Source organism: Dipteris shenzhenensis, chromosome 30 (assembly GCF_047967505.1).
Source record: "Dipteris shenzhenensis isolate YYH24624 ecotype China chromosome 30, Dip_SZ_1.0, whole genome shotgun sequence".
NCBI lineage: Eukaryota > Viridiplantae > Streptophyta > Polypodiopsida > Gleicheniales > Dipteridaceae > Dipteris > Dipteris shenzhenensis.
The window spans coordinates 49,083,431-49,104,769 of NC_141625.1; the positions used below are offsets into that span (position 1 = coordinate 49,083,431).

General features: G+C 41.6%; 1 protein-coding gene across 1 annotated transcript; it reads left to right on the top strand.

Moving 5' to 3' along the window:
* Positions 1-18,106: 18,106 nt before the first annotated feature.
* LOC147882257 (uncharacterized) lies at positions 18,107-20,556 on the top strand. The gene is made up of 3 exons (XM_087401686.1): positions 18,107-19,273; positions 19,406-19,543; positions 19,637-20,556. The coding sequence occupies exons 1-3, from the start codon at positions 18,465-18,467 to the stop codon at positions 20,187-20,189; spliced, it is 1,500 nt and encodes a 499-aa protein (XP_087257812.1). The 5' UTR covers positions 18,107-18,464; the 3' UTR covers positions 20,190-20,556.
* The last annotated feature ends 783 nt before the right edge of the window (positions 20,557-21,339 follow it).

A 21,339-nucleotide genomic window follows, 5' to 3' on the forward strand; every position in this document is an offset into this window, starting at 1 on the left:
ATAAAGAAGTGTAGTTGTCCCTCATATGTAGTTGTTACGTATTGGAAGGTCTCCATAAAGTCATGTTTTGTCTTTACAGTCGTTCCTTCCCTTGCCAAAGTCATGATTCTCTCAATCAAGTGATGCAACCTTGTTTTGTTATAGCGTCACCATGTTGATGCAACTTGGCACTCCTATATGTAGATGACAAGGCCTTCAATCAATTGATTCTTGCCTTAAAGCCCTTGCAATGTCTTCTTGTGTTGCATCAACTAGCCGTTTGTGATAGTACTCACAATTCCAACTTTGTTGTGGCTAGTTAGCCTCCTTCGTGGCTTGCTTTTGATATTAAGAGGCCTTGCATGCCTAGTTGAGGGCTTCCTCTATGAAGTTTCTTCCTTGGCTCACTTGAGAATGTCATATTAGAGCATTGCTCCACTCATTGTTCTTTTGCATGGGCTTGTAGTTGTTGAACCTCACGATGAGGTTTGGGTTGAATCTCAAGGCGAGGGAGGCTTAGGTTGAGACTCAAGTTGAGGCTAAAGTTGAGATTGAGTGAGGGGAATGGGAACCACTTGAGAAGGAGCATGAGGTTTTTGAGCAAGGGGAATGGGAGAAGGCTTCGGTTCCATTGATGGGGGAGGAGAGGGTGGCTCACCTACTCCACGACATACCCACTAATGATGAGTGAGAACTTGCACTAACCAAAACCAAACTTCATCCTCTTGATCTTCGAGTCTCAAGTCCCTTCGAAAGAACAATTTATCCCAGTCTACCCTAAAAGTTTGTCCACACACATGCGCTCGCATATGTGTGTGTATAAGGAGTGCCCAAAAGCACTATCCCAAACTCTTCATTACATCAGGTTGGCACAACATATCTGAGAACCCTACTACAGTAGTTACACGCCAAAACTAAAAAAGATTTTCCTAGTAGAATGCCATCCTTGTTAGTCATTGTTGGAGCTGCTCTCGTCCCTCGACTGCCATTCTTCCCATTGTCTATCCTCATTCTCAAGCTAAACATAGCCTTTGTCTTCTTGTAGCCCATCATTGTTACCGTACCGATATGCATACCCCTCCGTTCTTGCCAATTGCAGGGGACCGAACCTCTGGGTCCCTCCTAGGGAGGAAACAGTGTTGATGTGTGATGTCTGCTGCTGCTGAAAACATGTGCTCCTGCTGCTGAGAACATGTACTCCTGAATCAAGGAGAAGTCAACTAGTCTACCTACCAGAGCCTGATGCAATTCCTAACGGAGAATCTGATATTGCGGCTGACCACGCGCATGGTCGTGAAGCCTATGCACATTCCGACTTACTGCTGTCAAGCTCATGGAGATGGGATGGCAACGAACACTCTTTGATGAATTGTGTGCTTGGATGAAATTGAAGTTTGGCTTTGGGAGTCTTACATCTATGAAGAAATTGGCATTTTTCTCTTCTTGAACCTCCAATCGTTTGAGCAAGCCATGGTAACATTGTTATAGGCATAAATAATATTCTTCGTGGGTGCAACCTTGGCCTTCCACATGCATGTGTAGATACATGAAACACTAGATTATAAGAGACATAGGAGAGATATGTAGGGGTTTAAAAGGAGAAACACGGCGACTTCCAATGTAGACCATGAAAGGTTCCTTGCCACTCGATCTAAAGTGGGATTGCCCCACTTTCTCTGTGCAAGCTTTTGTAGCTTTGTGCTCCTACTTGTGCTTGGCAGGAGTATCCTTCACTTCACTCACACCTTTCTCCCAATCATTCTTCTGGAGGTGGGCAGATGCTTCTCTCATGCTACTTGCATAACCCCTTTCAATCCTTCAACACATCCATCATCTCATTCAACATCACCCATTTTCAATAGACTTTTTGTTAGACATTGGGAACACATTACACAATTGCTTGAGAACATTACTCTTTACATCCCTTGATTGTGACCTAATATTTATCGTTGGTTCCTTAAGTCTATATAGAAAACACATCAAGGCATCCCCATTTGCATCCGTGATAATGCCCCCATATACTACCATTCAGTTACCAACTATTGGAATGAAAGCTTGTGAGGTGTTATTATGGCAACCATTGGCCCCTAGTGTATGACTGCTTTGAGTGGGAGGTGAGATTTGAAGAGACTGAGAACTCATGCTCTCAGGCCGTTCATGCTCTTCTTTCATTTTGCACTTAATATTCCCTTACTCCCAAGGAATGAGCTTCTGAAGGAGCTTTTGGAAGTTCTTTGAAATATTAACTTCTTCTTGTGCCCTCCACTAGGTCTACCCTCACCATGTCCATCTTCTTCTTGCGCCCTCCACTGGGTCTACCCTCACCATGTCCATCTTGCTATGTTCGCTCACCTCACCACATCTAAAACAAAGGCACCTAGACTTTAGAAAACCTAGAAAACCCCAGTATAAAAAACAAAGGTATGTACATAGATGCCATGTTTTTATGATTTTGGTAGGCACTATAGGATTGAGAGGGATAGGAGAGAAAGATGAAAGGTACGCACATAGATGCCACTATTTTATAATTTTGATGGATCCTATAGAGTTGAGAGGAAGAGGAGAGAAAGAGGAAAGGAAAAAGGAGAGAAAATGACAAAGATTGAGAAAGAGAGAGGTGAGAGAAAGAGGTTTTGCATGGTTTGGAATCCATATTTTCGTGTTTCTTACCATGCAGGATGCCTGCATGTTGAAGCATATACATTGGTGTACTTCTAGCCTATGTGCATGAATTAGAGGACTACCAATTTTGGTGCCATTGTGATGATCGATGCCCAACATGGGTATGAAAAACCAATGTCACAAACCCACATGTGTCCTGGTGCATGCCACTAGGGTTTTAAAAAAAAGTGCATGTGCATACCTATGTATGGGACAAGATTGGTACAATGACTGGGGGCCTATAGTGACCTATAGGTGTATCAAGTTTTGTACCATTACTAGACACGGAGCCGTGGATTTGGCCTCCACCTATCAAAATTTTATTAGCTCAAGTGCGGTAAAACAAGTTGACACGCACCATAAAACAAAGCCGCCCAGGTTCCAAAATTTCACAATCCAAACAAATGTCACCAATTTTTAAACTCTATCAAGAATTGGAAGTGAGAGAAGCACTAAAATTTTGAGAAAATTAGAAAATTGAGAGATTTCATGTATACACAGTTTGTGAAAGAAATAGCGACGGCATTATCGATAGTAATATTGACAATGTGTCTGGGTAAACCATGCTACCAAAAACCACATTGCTTTCATTGAAAATATTCAAACTAGACTTGCAAAGTCTCAATCCTCAGCCTAATTTTTTGTAATCAGACTGTTTAGTTTTGTCAAAAAGGCCTAGGGAAATTTTGCTTGCATCAATATTTCCATCAAAACAAAATTTGGAAAAATGGCTAATTTTAGCATCAAATATAGCCTATACTAACATTAATTTGGTAGAAGGACATAAAAGTGTCCTAGCCACTTCGTAAAATTATTCAAATGTGTTGACAAGGTATTTTTGGATTTTGATTGTTGCCATAATAGCTTATATCTTGAAAAAAACTTGGAATTATTATGGATTGGAACTCGCACATGTTACTTTGAGTTTTACCTGAAGTTTTAAGGTCGACATAACACCAAAATTTCAAGGTATTTTTTTAGCTTTTAGATAAAATGGCCATACTTCTTAACTAGAATGAGTTTTTAAAGAGGTTGTAAGTCCTAGATCCCAAGGGTGACTATAACACATATTTTTAGATTTCTTTGAAGCTTGATAATCACACTCATTATGATTTATGGCCTCAAATGTAATTTAAGTGGACGTTGTCATCGAGGCAAATTTTGATCTTTTGTAAATTCTCTAACATGCCTAACAAGTTCCAAACTCAGCTTTACTTTGTATGATTCTTTACTTGAGAATACTTATTTTATGAAATTCATGACCTACTATACAAGCCCAAAAAAACACTTTAATGAATATAGAATGTTAGCAACTACATAAAAATCCAATATGTAAATAATTTCAAAGGAAGGATGTTGAGACTAGAAGCACTCAATGTCTCCTCAATGATCTTCATTGAATTTATAGTCTTTATACTTTCATCTCTTTTCCCTTGTATTAGTTGAACTATATAGAACAAGGTGGCAATGTCATGCAGTTGCATTGGTGACGAATTCCATTTTAGCTTTTTATAATTGCATGCTCGAATTCAAACATATTAAAAGTAAGCTTCCATAGGTGGCAATGTCATGCAGTTACATTGGTGACATTACCACCTCTTTGCTCTAGATATGAGTATCATCGAAAAGGTCAAAATTAGATATAAACCTATCAACCAAAAAACAAAACCCTATTTCAGGTGCTCTAATGCATTGACACTTCACCAATTGGGCATTCACACATTTAGTATCATGCATTTTTGTACTTTCAAGGCATAATTCTCTGATTCTTGAGCAAATTATTGCAAGAAATGCTATGCCAAATGGCAATCCCTTCCATCGTGCTACCTGTGAGTACTATGCCAAGTTTTTGCAATAAGAGGAATCACAATTTGCACTCTCATAAGAACAAGGCACTCTTACTTGGTCTCAAGTGAATAGAGGACAAAAAGCAACCAAAACATTACCCAATCACCTCTGCATACCAGGTTTCCTTTTCATCTTGAAGAGAGAAATCATTAGCACTTTAAGTCTCCTTAAATGTGCGAGTGAAAAGTCTCCTTAAGTAGTGCAAAAAATGATAGGCTATAAATCCATTTTTCTTCTCTAACTGAACCCTTCAAACACCCTAAGGTTTGAGTATGCAACCATAATCTTGAATTCAGCCACCAGCAAAAACAATGTCATTTCTCTTCTCGATTGGATCTTCTCACAAATTCAGGTTCTCTTCAAGGCAACTCCAGCCACATCAATGCACCAATGCTGATTCTTCCATATCCTAGAGATGTGTCCACAATGATCATCTTTAGTTCTTTCTCATCATCACCTCACCCTGTCTTGAATTTGTAGGCATCTAGGATAAGTAAAGAGACGCGGGCTGCAGACCTACAGCAGAGTGGATCGTTGGGGGTGTAGCCTTTCAATATATCGATGACTTGCCCAACAAGGTTCTATAGAGCTACCGCCCTACATTTCACAAAGTCAAAGGCTTCCATCTTTGCAAACAACAACCTCACTAGATTTTGTGATGGCTTCTCTATCGGCTTGTTTTTTCTTTCCCACTCCACGTATCCCTTGAGTAGTTCTTGGCATGAACCAATGTGGATAGAAGACAACGATACACATTAAGGTGCCGGCAGTCAAGACTCAGTTTACTTACATTGCACCAAGGTCTTGGTTGTTGGGAATTTGTACTGAGAATATCTGTGGGGAAGCTGAATGTATAAGTCAGAATTGGGTGAAAATATCGTATTTTTAAACTCTTTTTAAGATAAACTAATCTAGAGGTAGATATCCAATATATGAGTCATAAATATAGAAACGTTAGAGAGGGACATTCAAGGCCTAGAGAGGGAAGAGAAAGAAAAAGGTGGTGAAGAGGTCTTCTAAAACGAACCTAGAGAGAGCAAAGAAAAGCTACAAAAGAAGAAAAGATAAACGATGCACAAGTTGAAGTATATGCTATGGAATCTTTTCTTCCATCTTTTGCACTCATCTATTATCATTTTTTGCTAATTAGTAGTTGCTTAAGGAGTTTTAACTTTTTAATTAGTGTAACAACATTTGAGCCTTAATAAAAATCCATTATACTTTCATATCATCTTGTTTATAATTTTTTGCTAATCAATAGTTGCTTGGGTAGGAGTTTTTCCTATTTAAAAAGTGCAACATGATTTGATGCCTTGAGGTTTAGAACTCATAACCAATAGATCTAGTTGAAAGAAGGTTTTCAATTATAAAGTGTGTTAAAACAAGGGAATTCCATGGTGATGAATTTTGCTCTATTTTTAGTATATCAAACAAAACAAAAGATAAAAAATGTTGAGTTTGAATTATACATTGTTTTCAAATAAGACATTTGATGTTACACTTACAATTTTTTAAAATGCTATATAATATGGCTTCAAAGACTTACATGCCCTTGAGATTGATAATCAGAGGCTATAGTCAAGGTACTCATTATGAAAAAATTAGATCCTTTGGATAAATGACATACTCGGTTGGTAGTCATTATTATTGTTATGGTCTGAAGCAATAAGGGTCGCTTCTTCCTTATAAGACTTGCATTTATCTTATACTCTACTATTTTAAATTGCAAAGTTAGGGTACTATGTGCATACTTGCCTCTAGGTCTTTGCCTATGACAACCTCCAATGGCAAAACAGTGATAGGAGTTGCAACGCCTTTAAAATATCAAAATTGCCCTTGCCTGGGTAGTGGGCTGGATCAACCATCAATAGAAAGGGAACTGCCTTGGCCAAGGGATTACTCTTCATTCTAGGTCTAAAAAGTGCCACATGTAGTGGGTGTGGCTCTCTATCTTCTAGGGGTCTTCCAGTATTTGGATTAAAAAGGGGCCTATGGAGCTTCTTCAATTGCAACTTGAAAGTCCTAATGTCCCCAAGCTTTTTTGGGAAGAATCTATTCGTCTGGATATTTTGTGGATTGCTCACCATCCCAGACATTAATAAAATCTAGGAGTCTCTACATCCTACTCCTCATGGTCAACTAAAGATCGTGATCAGCCAGTAATGGCATTGGATTTTGCCTCTTCTTTGAGACATCAAGACTTAGCTTAACTGAACCATTCTTAGTGCCTTCACAACTTCCAAGTTTGTTTGTCTTCTTCTCTCCCTTTGGAGGTTTCTTGCTCTTTGATTCCAAAGATCCATCTATGGGAAAGAATAAGGAACAAGTTGGGAAGGATCAGTTTTTGTTCTTATAGACTCCTGTACTTATGACTTGAGGGCAAGGGGGGAAATCACAATTAATCTAAGATTGAGGTCTGATTGGGTCGAGACTCAAGTTTGGGTGGACATTGCGAGCATTGCAAAAGAAGCTTCATCTTCATTGTATGGATTTACCTCACTGTGCCACATCCTTTTTTGTTCTTCTCATCATTTGTAAATATGTAATCTATAAACAAATTAAATACAAAAGTCTTATCCAAAACTCAACGAACCATCTATTGCTAGGGTACTGTGTAGTCTATGCTTAGGGGTCTTCATTTGGGTATTATTTTACTGGTAGGAGCCTTTGTGAAGGAATATAGGGTTAATAAACCCTATTTTTAGACCACCAGAAGCAAATAAATTCAACTTAGGAGCTGGAACTACTGCTCTTCTTTACAACCTCGGTAGGTGTAGGTTTAGGGTGAAGACCCTAGGGGATCAAGTTTTGAAGCATTCCCCTTTGTATGTCTTGCGCAAAGAAAAAGAGAATATTTTGCAATCGAATTAAAATCCATTGTAAAAGCTAAATGGAACTGCATATACAATAGAAAAGAAACTTTCTCAAGGCAAAAAAAGTAATTTTTTCAAACAAAAACCTTGGGAAAATGGGCAAAAAGCCTAAAGATTTTACTAAAATTGATGAGAGCAATCTAAAAAGAAAAGTACCCTGAAGCACAGATGAAATCAATCTTGAGGATTGATGAGCAATCTAAAAAGAAAAGTACCCTACAACACAGATGAAATCAATCTTGAGGATTGAATTAGAACAAGGATTCATAGACCTAGGAGGGTATCATACGAATTTGATCACCAGTATCAAAATATGTACCAAACTCATGCAACCTTGATCCTAGGGATCGTAAAGCCTCCAATCTCACATGAATACAATCCCTGAGATGGGGTTTGTATAAGACTTGTTATGATTTTGAATCACTCATAGAATTCTCATAATCCAGATTGCACTTAATTTCTATTACCAAAACAAAGAATTCAGATCAAAGCACACAAATTCATACTGCATGAAAGGATGACACTATTACATGCAATGTTGGATGAAAAGATCAAATTCTCAGGTTGATAGTCTTCTAATTAATTTAGCATCCCTAGTTGTAGGTTACAAGACTTAGGGAAGACATAGATGAAGCCTATATTATGAGTAGTTGCCCCTACAACCACTAATCGACTCTCATCTTGTGTTGAGACTCCCGAGGTCCAAGGCCTCAAGAAAAAGACAAACTACATCATCACCTAGTGTTTTGTAGAAGATACGAGCACCGCCAATCTTTTGCCATGTTGTAAACATGCATTGGCCAACTAATTGAGCCATGCATGCACTCCAAGCACTTCTTCCAACCAATCAATGTTGATGTTCTACATTAGGCTTCATGAGAGGGTTAAAGCCCCATGATGTGAACCACAGTCTATACATCAAATGTCCAGTAATTGGATCAATCACAACAACTTGGTTAGCCCATCCATACCTTTAGACACATAGTTACCTCCCCATATGGAGCATAGAAGCCAATAAACCAAATATACCCCCGCATGACCAAATGGGGAGTATAGACAAATGAACATTGAATCTAAGAACACACATAAAAAGAACATCTTAAAAACGGTTAGCATAACCATCTGAATAATTTCGAAGATCTAGCAATCCTAAAACATGCTCTTGATCTAAAAGGCCCAGTCTTGATCTTGGATGTTTTTTGTCACTAAGCCAACAATCTCAATTTGCTTATCCACCACACAAGCATCCGTCTTTCCCTTATTTGTAGCTTCATCCTTTTGTTTCTTGATGTAATCTCTCCACATGGACCAACTTTCCACAGTAATAGCACGTACAAATTTCATCCTTGAAGATGTTTCTCTTTCTAGCTACTTCATTGGTAATTTCTCTAGCAGATTGCTACCTCAGCATACCTGGGGGGGAAACTCTTCAAGAGAATGGCCTTCTTATCATCATCTTATGCTTTGGACCCAAGGTCATGATGCTATCTCCTCAACAAGGCTTGAATGTGATTGAGGTAGAGGCCTAATCCTTTAGTTTCTCCCATTTGCAAATCAAATAGTGCTCGCTTTGGGAGTGCCTTTGGATGTTTCACCTTGGTTCTAAAAGTGTCTCCAATGTCCCTAGTTCTCTGCAGTAGGTTTTTAAATGTCTATATCATGAAAAAACTCAAGTCTAGGTGCTTGTCCCATCATGCCAACAGCACATTCTTTCTTCTGCTCCCACACTGAAATCTTCTCTACATCATGGCCACTGCTATTTGGCTTCTTTTCAATCCTTGACACAACACCTCACAAGTTTTTGTGCTTGAACTAAAGCTACACAGATAGTTACCAACTGGAGAAATTTGTCCATTAAACTGTATGATAGAATTTACTACAGCTTTCTCCTTGTTTTGAGAGTCCATTCTATCATGAAAATTCTTCTCAAGAAGCTCTACAACTTCCTTCTCAGTTACAAATGACCCAGAGACACTAAAGGCAACAGACCATCAAATATCATCTCTACACTCCTATTGCTCATAGGCCTTTAGATCACAAGCTTTGATACTTATTGTTATGATTTTGAAGCCTTATCACTCATGAAATTCTCACAATCTAGAGCACACATAATTCGTATTATAAAAACAAAGAATTTAGATCAAAGCACATGGATTCACACTACATGAAATGATGACATTATGACATGCCTTGTCTGTCAAAACTCAAGAAATACCTACTTCATCTATTAGTAATATCATCAAGTCATGCTAAAAGTAAATAATCGATACTAGGTGGGCTGCATCATGCCATGGAACCCTCCAAGAAGGAGAACTTCCCCACAACTCGAGAAATCTATGATGTCCGAGTATAGGATTGTGTATGGTCACATCTCACCCTCCTCTTGGAGAAAGTAGTGAACTGCAATGAAGGAGTCCTTGATCCAAATCCATAGAAATATATGTTGGAAATGGAGTGGTCACCTCCATTTGTAAGCCCCCAAATGAGGAGGACATGGGGGAGGAAGACCTAGGGTTGAGATTTTAAATTTATCAATTTACTTTATTCAAAAGGCCATTATGAAATAATAACTTCTAGTCTATAATGGTTAAATTATGAGTCATGTAAACAACCATGTTTTTTTGTTTCTTCTCTCTAGGTATGTTGCCCACATGGCAATCCTTCCTAGGTTGATGTGCCACTGATGAACGCAATGATGGTCAATTCTTCTTTGTAGGGGATTCAATGGGCTATGGAATGTAGCATGCATGGCAATCGTGGAGAAGGAAATAGTTTGATGGGTAAAAGCTAGAAGGTCGCGTTAGCATCACAACCAATAGAGATTGTGGAGGCAAATCTCGACAAAAAGAGCGCTTACATTGTCACCCAAAATTTTGTAGAAGATACAAGCACCACCAACCTTTTGCCATGTTGTAAACATGCATTGGATAGTTGATTGAGCCATGCATCAACCAATCACACTCCACGCATGTCTTCCAACCAATCAACATTGACGTGCTTCATCAAGCTTCAAGAGAGTCCAAAATCCCATGAGCACAATGATAAATGAAGTGGCATAGAAATTTGTTATGGTTCTCTAGGCATAGTTAGCAAGCTTAACCAAATTGAACATGTCGTTAAGGAAAGAGTGCATGGAGCATAGAGCTACATTGCAAGGGGTGTAGCCACATGATACAAAGAGTACAATTGGTCACCACCCTCCAAATCAACCATGCCTAGTGTAGCCTCGCCTCGGAGGTCGTGAAGATGCACTTCTATGTCCAGTTAGTTAGGTTGTTTTTTATGCATCTACCAGATTCTATGTCACATCAAGTTGTGGGCATAGGTTTCACCTTGGTTACTTATTGTTGGCTTGATATTGCATGGAAGTCACATTTGCAGAGAAGCTCTCACATAAATGACAAACGTCATATGACTTTCATGTTTCAAATCATGAAGACCAGGTAGCCAAATATATCAAATGAACAATAAGAGGTTGAAAAGTGACACTGGCAAGTATAGGTTGGCAACAATTTGTATATTCTTTACTGAAATAAACCAAACTACAGATTGTGTGTTCCATAACGTCTCCTCAAGGGAGCTCACAAGATTGGCAAGTCTCTGTGCTGAACATATGATAGACATGACTTATTCTAGGAGATGTGCTGATAAACATTGAAATCTAGAACCATCCAAGAGAGATCTTGGTGTCAACACTACATCCTCAAATGACTCTCATGGGTTGGAGCTTGGACAAAGAGAAGGAACATTGTCTTTTGTCGATCTTTGTAGAAGAACAGTGAGCTGCCACTAGTTCTTCAGCATCCCATGTTGTGATTTTGATTGGTCCGTGACAGTTACCAAATCGTGAATAGCTTCAGCCTTTTGGGAGGGCAAGTCTGGAGCTGCCTCAAAAATTTTATAGTGGAAATAATCTTGGCCAAGGGTTTCCCTAAGATCTCGACTACTTTCTCGTCTCGTTGTTTCCATAAAGCTACCTTTTCTACTCATTCTCCTTTGGCTTCTTTTCAGTCCTTGATCCAATACTCCAAAGGCCTTTTTGCATCAAATGTAAATGGGTCAACAATTGCCATGCCGTGAAGTTCCTCCCATCGATGCTCAGAATAAAACCATCTGACTTGTCTTCTTCCAAGACTCCATTATAACATCTTTGTCAAGCAACACTCCAACTCTGATAAAAAGCTCTCGGATGGGCCCAACAAATTTTGATAGATCCCCACGATACTGCTCTGATACCAATTGTTGGCTTGATGTTGCATGCGGGTCATAGTTGCAGAGAAGCACTCACATAAAATGAAAAAATCATATGACTCTCATGTTTGAAATTATGAAGACCAATTAGCTGAATATATCAATTAAACAATAAGAGGTTGAAAATGTGACACTAGCAAGTATATGTTGGCAATAGTTTGTTTATTCTTTACTAAAATAAACCTAAACTAAAGACTGCGCATGCCATAATGTCTCCTCAAGGGAGCTCACAAGATTGGAAAGACTCTCTACTGACTACCGACCCTATGATAGACACAACTTATTTTAGCAAACTATTGATACAGATTGAAATCTAGAACCATCCAAGAGAGAGCATAGACACGTATCAACACAATCTCTCCTGGAGAAATAAAATTGGTACCGCACTCAAATATAAAGGCCAGCTGCACTAGGATTCCAATCCAAAAAACTATGAAAAATAACGTCTTGGAGTTCTCGGTACTTCACATAATTTCCTTTGCATTCATTGGCGTTGACCCTTAATCCAATACACTAGGTATGGGAATAGTCAAAGATTTTAGCAACCACAATGAATGCTCTCTCTCTCTCTCTCTCTCTCTCTCTCTCTCTCTCTCGGGCATTTCAGCTTGTTGTCCCACCTTGCATATCATCCACATTTGGCTCATCATTTCCACCAATAGATGATCCATCATCTACCCTTGATTGTATACCTGTGGGAGTATTTGGTGGTACCATTTCTTGCACATTTGGTGCATGGACAGCTTGCTATCTATCAACATATGCAAGTGGATTCACATCCTAGAAAGTGATTCTCCTCGTTTCAACATCCCTCATGGGTGCCTTATGCATCTTCTCCTCATTGAAAACTACATCATGGCTGCGTATGATCTTCTTTGCTTCTGGATCCCAGAGACGATAGCCCATCTCTCCACTTTCACCATAACCCAGAAAGATCATTTCCTAGACTTAGGATCTAGTTTCTTTCGAAGCTCTTTTGGCACATGTGCATATGCCTCACACCCAAATATACGCAAATGAGAGTAAGAGGGCTTCTTACCACTCCATGCCTCTTCAGGAACACCACCATCCAAACTCTTACTAGGTGATCTATTGATCACATGCACTGCAATCTTCATTGCCTCAGCCCAAAAACCACCAAAAAGACTTGCATTGGAAAGCATGCATTGCAACCTTTCTTGAATGGTATGGTTCATCTTTTCTGCAATTGGATTTTTCTCTAGAGTTCGAGGGGATGTGAGCTCCCTCTTAATCCCACGTGTATCACAGAAATGCTGAAAGTCATGAGAGAGATACTCTCCACCATTATCAGTCCGTAGGCGTTTAAGCGTTCTACCTGACTGATTCTCAACCAAGGCCAGCCATTTCTGAAATACCTGGAACACATCAGTCTTCCGAGCTATAGCATAAGCCCACACTTTCCTAGTTGCATCATCAATGAATGTCACATAGTATTCAGCCTTGCCTAATGACCGTGTAGGCATGGGACCACATACGTTTGAATGCACCAAATCAAGCTTTTCAAACTCTTTCTTTCCCCTTCTTTTATGGGCTGATTTAGTCTGCTTCCCATAGAGACAATGCTCACAAAATTTAAAATTAGAGAAACTCAAATGCAGTACATAACCCAAACGGCATAAGAGTTTCATTCCATTCTGGCTCATGTGCCCCAACCTGCAATGCCACAAACAAGTGCTTGGCTGCTCGGTTATTGCAACAACATGATCAAATACCCCTGATACATGTAAGGGATACAAAGTCCCACACTTGGCACCCCTGGCCAAAAGCATAGAGCCCTTCTGAATTTTCCAACTCTGAAAGCCAAAAGTGGTGTGAAAACCAGCATCATCTAGTTGACCCACTGAAATAAGACTCTTGGTCAACTTAGGCACATGTCTCACTTGTTTCAAAATAAATGCAGACCCATTTGCAAAAGAAAACTTTATGTCACCTACTCCCACTATGTCACATGCATAGTCATTTCCAAGATGCACACAACCTGTCTTTCCACTGTCATAAGTGGAGAACCATTCCCTATGGGGAGTAACATGGAATGAAGCACCAGAATCCAAAATCCAATCCTGGGAATATGCATCATCTGAAGTGGTAAGCAACTCTGCAGATAAACTAGACATGAAGAGAACGTCATTGTCACTATCATGTGTGACTGCATTGATCTCCTCGATCTTCACTTTTCCTTTGTCCTCCCTTGGACTCTCTTCCTTTTGATTTGCACCCCAATTTGCATTCTTTTTCTTATCCTTTTGCTCTCTTTTCAGCATGTAGCAATCCTTTGTCATATGGCCCTTCTTGCTACATTGGTAACACTCAATGTTCCATGCCTTGGATTTGCTACGAGACTTCCCTCTTTCTTGGGACTTGCCCCTGAACTGTGATCTGCCCCTTTGCACATTTAAGGCTGCATCCTGCTTGTTGCCATCCATAGACCTCCGTCTAATCTCCTCGGCCAACAAGCTACCCACAACATCATCAAATTTCAGTACTCCACTAGGTGCAGAGTTACTGACAGCTGTACGGAAGGTATCCCATGAGGATGGCAATGAACATCAGAGAAATATTGCCTTAGTCTCTGCATCAAAATTCATCTTCTGAGCCTGAAGCTGGCTGAAAATAATATTGAATTCATTCAAGTGAGAAGCAATGGAGACCCCTTCCTTCATCTGTAGCTTAAACAACCTCTTCATGAGGTAAACTTATTAGAGGCAGTTTCCTTCTCATAAGTGGCACACAGTTTCTTCTACAAATCTTCCGTAGTCTGCTCATTTACTACTGTGAAAAATGCATCCAACTCATTCCAATCATCCTCACACATATTTGCAGGCTTAGCTTCAATCCCTGCCAAGGGTTTAATATGCTTCTTTTGAATAAGCACATCCCTTATCTGTTCTTTCCACAAAGAAAAGTTTGTCCCATCAAACTTTTTAATGTTGAAAAACTCCTTTTCAGACATGGAAGAGGATGCCATGATGCAAATAAAGCAAAATCCCAAATGCTAGTGCCTATAAGAGAGAATCACACCAAATACCAGGTGCACCCCAATGTGTATGCCATAATAGACTGAAATATCACCAAAACTCAAAGCTCAAAGCATCAAAAGATGCAGTTGACTCATGTGCATGTACTATGCATCCATATGAGCAAATCTGGCCCAAAAAAAAATGCCAACTGCAATGGCAATTCAAAATGCCTATAGGTGCCAAATGGCTTAAGCATAAACACCGTCCATGGGCATATGCATTAATAATATCTCATCCAAGAGAGCATAACACTATCAGTGCATCACCTACAATGTGTCAAAGCTGTCCCTCAGCATAAAATAGCATCCATGTGCAAAGCGTCCATAAAAATAGCATCCCACAAGGCAATCTGGGCCTATCAGTGCATCCAATAAGGATCGCAATGCATCCAAATGGCCTATAAATCATCCACTGCAACCCAATGCACACCACGAATGAGCACACATGGTTTAAACTGCAACCAGAGTGATCTGCTTAAGGTATGCTCAAGAAATCATGGTCCCACGAAAAAGACCGCTACTGAAAATAGAACCTGAGATGCCTTAAAACATGGGCGTCATTGCATATCGGACTCAGCAAGAAAATCTGCAAATATCTCTCTTCTGTCGGAACTCCAAAATCCCAACCCATGAGTGAGAAATGGGAGTCAACACTTATCCACTGCCATTTGGCATAAATCTAAGGTTTCAAAACCTTAGAATGAAAAATGCATAACAGAGAGACGAAATCGAATACCCAGAGATCTATAACTCTGAAAATACTCCACCGAATCGCACAAGAACTAACAGGTAGGGGTTTTTGGGCGTCCGAAATGCAATGGGATAGACGGTTTTGGAAAGCGTGTTCTCAATCACTGGGTCCAACACATGGACTGAAAAACGTCTTTGGAAACAGAGTTGTTTGTAAACTCCACCGGAGTGCGAATGATGAGCAACATAGAAGTTTTAGAACCTCCTGAGTCCATCGGAACTGACAGATTTGCAAATGGTTGCTCCAAACTTGAGTTCCAACACCCGGGCAGAAAAACGTAGGAACTGACATAGTGAGTCAGAAATCCAATGAAATGATCCCAGATTCAAGAATGAAGGTGTTTCCAAGCTCCTGAAGTGAAGTGGACACCAAAAGCAAGCAATAGTTGCCTCTACAAGTCAATACAGAGTCTCTGTCGTCGAATGGAACAGGGAAAAGCTTAAAAACGACTTTTTAAAAAAAAACACTTAACATGCTCTCAAAACCACTTTGCAAAACCAAAGTGACTTTTCCAAAGGTTCCTCCAAGGTCTCTGCACACTCGGATGCAAGTAAAGTCACCCACAAAGCTTCCCACAGAGCTTCTCCTTCCTTCCATAGAGCTACTGAGCTTCCAGGCATTCACGCACACTCAGCTAGATCACTCGGGCTCTGATACCAGTTGAGAGTGCTCTCAACGGAAGCAAGAACGAAAGAGGGAGAGAGAGAAACAGAGAGCCACACAAGTTTTGGTGGGTGCAGAACACCCTAATCTTCTTTTTCATTCATTTATATATGAGTATTGTACATAACCGGGGTAAAGGCACAATGACCTTTAACCCCCACAGACTCAATTGTGGTCCACCTACCCCATCACGCAAAGCACAGGAGCTATGGACTGCCTAATGAAGAGCACTCCTGGCTCTCACAAGCTTTTTATTTGCAAAAATTTGGTGTGAAAGCCAATCAACAATAGGGTCGGTACATGTGAAAATACCATTGGTATAAATATTAATATCGATGGTATCTATGCATGTATTGCCAACAATATTGAAAACCCTACCAATATGTAATCTTATACCACTGGTATCATGAATACTACCATCAATATAATGCCTATTACCACCAACATATTTATCCAGTTCATCCATATATTTTTCAAGTTACCAATGTGATCACGTTATTTTCTCTCATTATTGGAGTGAACATGATGTTTGTGAATGATGAGTTAACACAAAGATGAAAACATCAACAAAGTCCTTGGGTGAAAGGGTGCCCAAAAGTGAGGGAGACCTGAGGTGAAAAACATGGAAGATGGAAGGGAAGGCTTTGATTCTCTTTTGCTAAATTCAAGAGATTTGGTTAGGTTTGATTGAGAAATCTGTTTGCAAGTTTGGCTGCGCTTCAAAAACATGGTAGAGGAGGTGAGCGCACAAGTGGGAGAATTGCATTAGACTCTGGCCATTTGAACAAAGAAGAAAGAGAGAATCATTTTACATGCCAACCTCTAGAAGGACTTCCTTACAAGACCTGTAAATGTGAGTCTATTTCCATTTTAAGGAATATGGGATTCTCGAATTCTCACATTTAAAAGACATGTGTGTCTCTCAAATGTAGAGAGCCTTAGTACTTGAAACATTGCATATTTTATAAATAGCTTGTTTTTAAAATAACTTTTGGGAATCTTTTGAGAAAATGTTTTTTAGTTGTTGTTTAGAGGTAATGTTGCTTCGTTTTTAATTTAGCCATTGTTGGACTCACTTGTCACCTTGTGAAGACCTCTCAAACAATTGTACACATGGCTAAGCTATCACCACTTAGTAGTGTATTTTTGGGATTACCATGGACTCATATCTAGTGTATTAATTTTTGTTATAGAAGGTTCTTTTTCTTGGATGTTTATGTCTCCATAGCAAACGTAGTCACTCATTTGACTTCTCACCGAGTTCTAGGACCCTTAAGAGGGATGTCCTCACTCATTTGACTTCTGAAGTTGAGTTATGATTTTTCCAAGTTCTAGGACCCCTGAGAGGGTTGTCCCACATTGGTTGCATAAATATACAAATTTTGTCGAGGTATTGAATTGTGCTTGCCAAGTGTGTGAGTGGATGTGTGTGATTTCTAGATTTGGTTGTGAAATGTATGAGGGAGGCATTTTCAAAAAAGAAAATGGCGAGCGGCACCAGCCGTGAGCCATATTTCTTTTTTTGGAAATGCCAGCCACTAGCATTTCTCGAACATCGAGAGGCTTCTAGCCTTTCGACACCTCTGCTTTCCATCCATCTTCCAAATTTGCAAGCGACATGCAGGCCATCTTCCATTGTCGATGGAGATGCACAAGCGTGACATCGAGTGAGGATGTTTATCTTTTCGAGACGAAGAGTTGCGAGTAGTGCGGCGAAGAATGTCTTAAATCCGGCTGTGGACATTGACTAGGTACGTGTGTGTGTGTGTGTACAGAGGGTTGTTAGGATTGGTGTTGATGATGATGATGATGGTGTGTGCGCACGTGTAAGTGTGCGTGTGTGAGGCTGTGTACATGTGCATATGTAAGTGAGAGCATGTGCATGCGTGTCAACCTGGATGTAAGGAATGGTGTGGATGATGATGACTCATGAGATGAGGATTGTATGGAGGGCATGATGGGTATGAAGATGCATGGATGCGTATGCACTCCGCAATGAAAAGAACAAAAAGTCAGCGCGCATCTTCCTCCCATCAGCTCTCTCTCTCTCTCTCTGTCAACTTCAGCTCGCCCGTTATTCTCCTCAAGCTTCTTTGATCTTCTTCTTCTTCCTCCTCCTCCTCCTCCTCCTCCTCCTTTCACTACACAACCTCCTCCTTGTTGCTCCCCCTCAGTTTCCTGCTTCTTCCTAGTCTCCCATCGCTCGGTTTTACTTGCACCTGCCTCCTCTCCCAGCTTCTTTGACTTTCTTCTGCCATTAGGAGAAGACTGCAGCTCTGATTAGACTTCGTACCAGGACCTTGGAGGAACATCGCTGCCTTATGTAGTCCTGCCTCGTTTATTGGAGGTCTAAGGTCCCAAACTGAAATCCTGAGCTAGGAACCTATCGTGAGTCGTGACGATGGATCATAATCGTCATCTGAGTCCTCGGCGACACGACGATGGAGACCTCGGAGCTGTAGTGCGTGCTGCACGGGTGCTTGATGCTCCAAACAAACGGCCATTAATGTCCTTAGCGAATGTTGACGCAGGGCCTCGAGACTTTCGTTCGTCGGCATCTTTCTTTTCCCGTCCATTTTCTTCCTGTGAGTGCAGTTCTTCGGACTTCGATTGTAAACCTGCATCTGTCTTTGTGCCGGGCCGCTTCAGGGCAGCCCCGGCTTTCTGCCGTCAAAACATGCTTCACAATGAGCATCCATCGTCCTCGTCCTCCATGGTGGATGCTCTGGATGCCAACGTGCCTTCGTGCTCTCGATGCAATGGATTGCAGGATTCTTCTCCTTCCTTTACATCTTTCGGAACGATATGGGAGCCGGCCAGGAAGAAAGCGCCGGTGTGTCCCCTCCTAACTGAAGGTCTTAACAAACAAGAGTCGACGAGCACGGCTATCGCGCCTAGGACTGTGACTTCAAACGTCCTTCAAGGTTATCTTAATGTCAAAACAGAGGACTGCTACCTGGCATCTGCAGACGGACGGATGCGGAATACTTCTTCCCTTACACCTTTGTCGGTTGTTGCTCCTCCCGAATTTCTCATGTCCGACTTCAAGATACCGGCCGGATGTCTGAGCCGAATTAGTCAAGGCGTTCTCTCTGGATCGTCATCGATCTCGAAGTCGGGGGAGGAGTTGTCGACTCCGGTGAAGAAGAACGTCGAGTCTACCTCCACGCAAAACGGCAGCTCCAAGGCGCAAGGTGCAAAGAGATCCAGGTAAGGCCTGTTTCGTATGCCTTTGAGATGCAGAGAGGGAGGGGGTTTCGGGTGAAATTTGGGCGAGTATGTCCTTCAAGCTTTAATCTAGAGATGGATATGGCTCTCCAACTGATTTTGGGCGAAATGCAGAAAAGCGCAACAGAAGCGAGTGGTGTGCATTCCAGCGTCAGGAGGGGCTGGTAGACCGACGGGTGAATGTCTGCCATCCGACCTGTGGGCGTGGCGGAAGTATGGCCAGAAACCGATCAAGGGCTCTCCGCATCCAAGGTGCGTATCTGCGGAATGCCGTGTAAGGAGTGATAGCCGTAGAAAAACAGATTGGGCTGACAATTTTTCCGTGGTTTGCTGCTGCGATCACAGGGGTTACTATAGATGCAGTAGCGCCAAGGGATGCCCAGCAAGAAAGCAGGTGGAGCGGAATCGCACCGATCCGTCGATGCTGGTGGTCACGTATACGTCGGATCACAATCACCCCTGGCCAACGCAATGGAACGCACTGGCAAGCTCTACTCGGCAGAGTTCCACTGCGGAGAAATCCAGCAGCCCAGATCATTGCGCTGCACCTTCCGCCAGCAGTCGCGGCGAGCCTGTGGACGCCATTCGCACCTTCATTGATTCTCCCGACCTGCAGGACGCTGGCGCTGCTAGTGCTTCTTCGATGGGCTGCAGGAACAACGCGAACGAAGCAGCTTTCGGCCATCTGGAGGATCACAATGCGGAGTTTCAAGTCTTGGGCAGCAGTAACGTACATGAAACTCTGCTCTCCGAGCTCGACGAGTTTCAAGAGTTCGGAAGGCAAGCGATCGATGACGCGGGATCAGGGGATGAGGGAGTATCTGCGGTGGTAGACCCTTACAATCTCTTCAACTGGTCTTCCTGCTCGTTCTACAGGGAGCACGATGCAGTCCGATGACAGAGGAGGAGCTTCCGTTGCTTTGCAAATTGCATCATCACCAAGCCTTTCATTCTTTCAGCCAGCCTCAACTCTTATATTTGTCGGCTCATGAATGCATGAAGTCGTGGTGAAGTTTAACAACAACACACCGGAAAGGAGCTTACAGCTCGGTCTCCTCCACCGTTCTGATTAATCTGTGGCTCACTCATTTTTCTCCCACGTCCTGATGATCTTCCAATTTTTTGTATCCGTGGGCTGAATCCATGAATTCGTGGTGCGGTTTAACAACAGAGGAAGGAACCTCCACCGTTTTGGTAGTCTGTGGCGAATGCGAATGACATAAGTCGGCTCATGCTATCCCACGTCCTGCTGCTTGTCTTCATACGTTTGGTAAGAAGTCGGTGAGAAAGGTTTGCTGGAGGAGTGCTGTGATTCTTCTGGCGTTTGCGAACGTTACAACTTTATCATCGGACGCTGAGTTCTCACCGTCGAAGTCGAATCGAATTAAAGAGGAAAGGGCTTTGACTCTTACTCTTTCTCGTAATCCGTTTGCTTTCATTCTTTTATGGTTGTCGCCACCCTTCATTTAAAGTGATGCGACGCTGCTCCAGAGTCAACCCCTTTATAAATCTGGGGAATTCATGCTATATCTCGGGCAGACCACGTGGTTTGACTCACTGTCATCCAGTGCATTGATTGCGATTGAGAGCGCACTGCGCACTCGCGACTTTTTAACTTTCTGCTGCCGATGAGCTGAGCAGCTGCTCTACGCTACTCCAAGAGTGGTCAAGTAATTCATTAAAGAAATTTGATAGCTTTCCGAGCTCTCTTTTTCATGGCTTCTTGGACACGCCAACTTTCTCCCACTTCGTGCTTGTCAAGTTGTCAGCTGTGACTCAGTCCCGACTCCCTGCGTCCAAGGAACCCGTTAATAGCCCATTACTGGATATGTGTGCTCACAACAAGGAGTCGGAGACTCACAAGGTGTGCACCGCGGTGAGTTTTGCTGAGGCGCGAATTCCCCCCTCCACCTCTGCGACCACCCGCATTAAGCTAGCAGATCGAGGTCCGCGGATTAAGTTTGCAAAATGCACTCCATGGCTCAAGACTCACAACACAAAAGGGTTTGACTAAGGGTGGGTTCAAACTTCACACCATGCCCCCTCAA

Bases quoted from the DNA above. Each gene is read 5' to 3' on its own strand.
- LOC147882257 (XM_087401686.1), top strand. From the start codon at position 18,465: ATGGATCATAATCGTCATCTGAGTCCTCGGCGACACGACGATGGAGAC. The intron at 19,274-19,405 runs GTAAGGCCTGTT...GGCGAAATGCAG, and splicing joins CAAGGTGCAAAGAGATCCAG to AAAAGCGCAACAGAAGCGAG. The intron at 19,544-19,636 runs GTGCGTATCTGC...CTGCGATCACAG, and splicing joins AAGGGCTCTCCGCATCCAAG to GGGTTACTATAGATGCAGTA.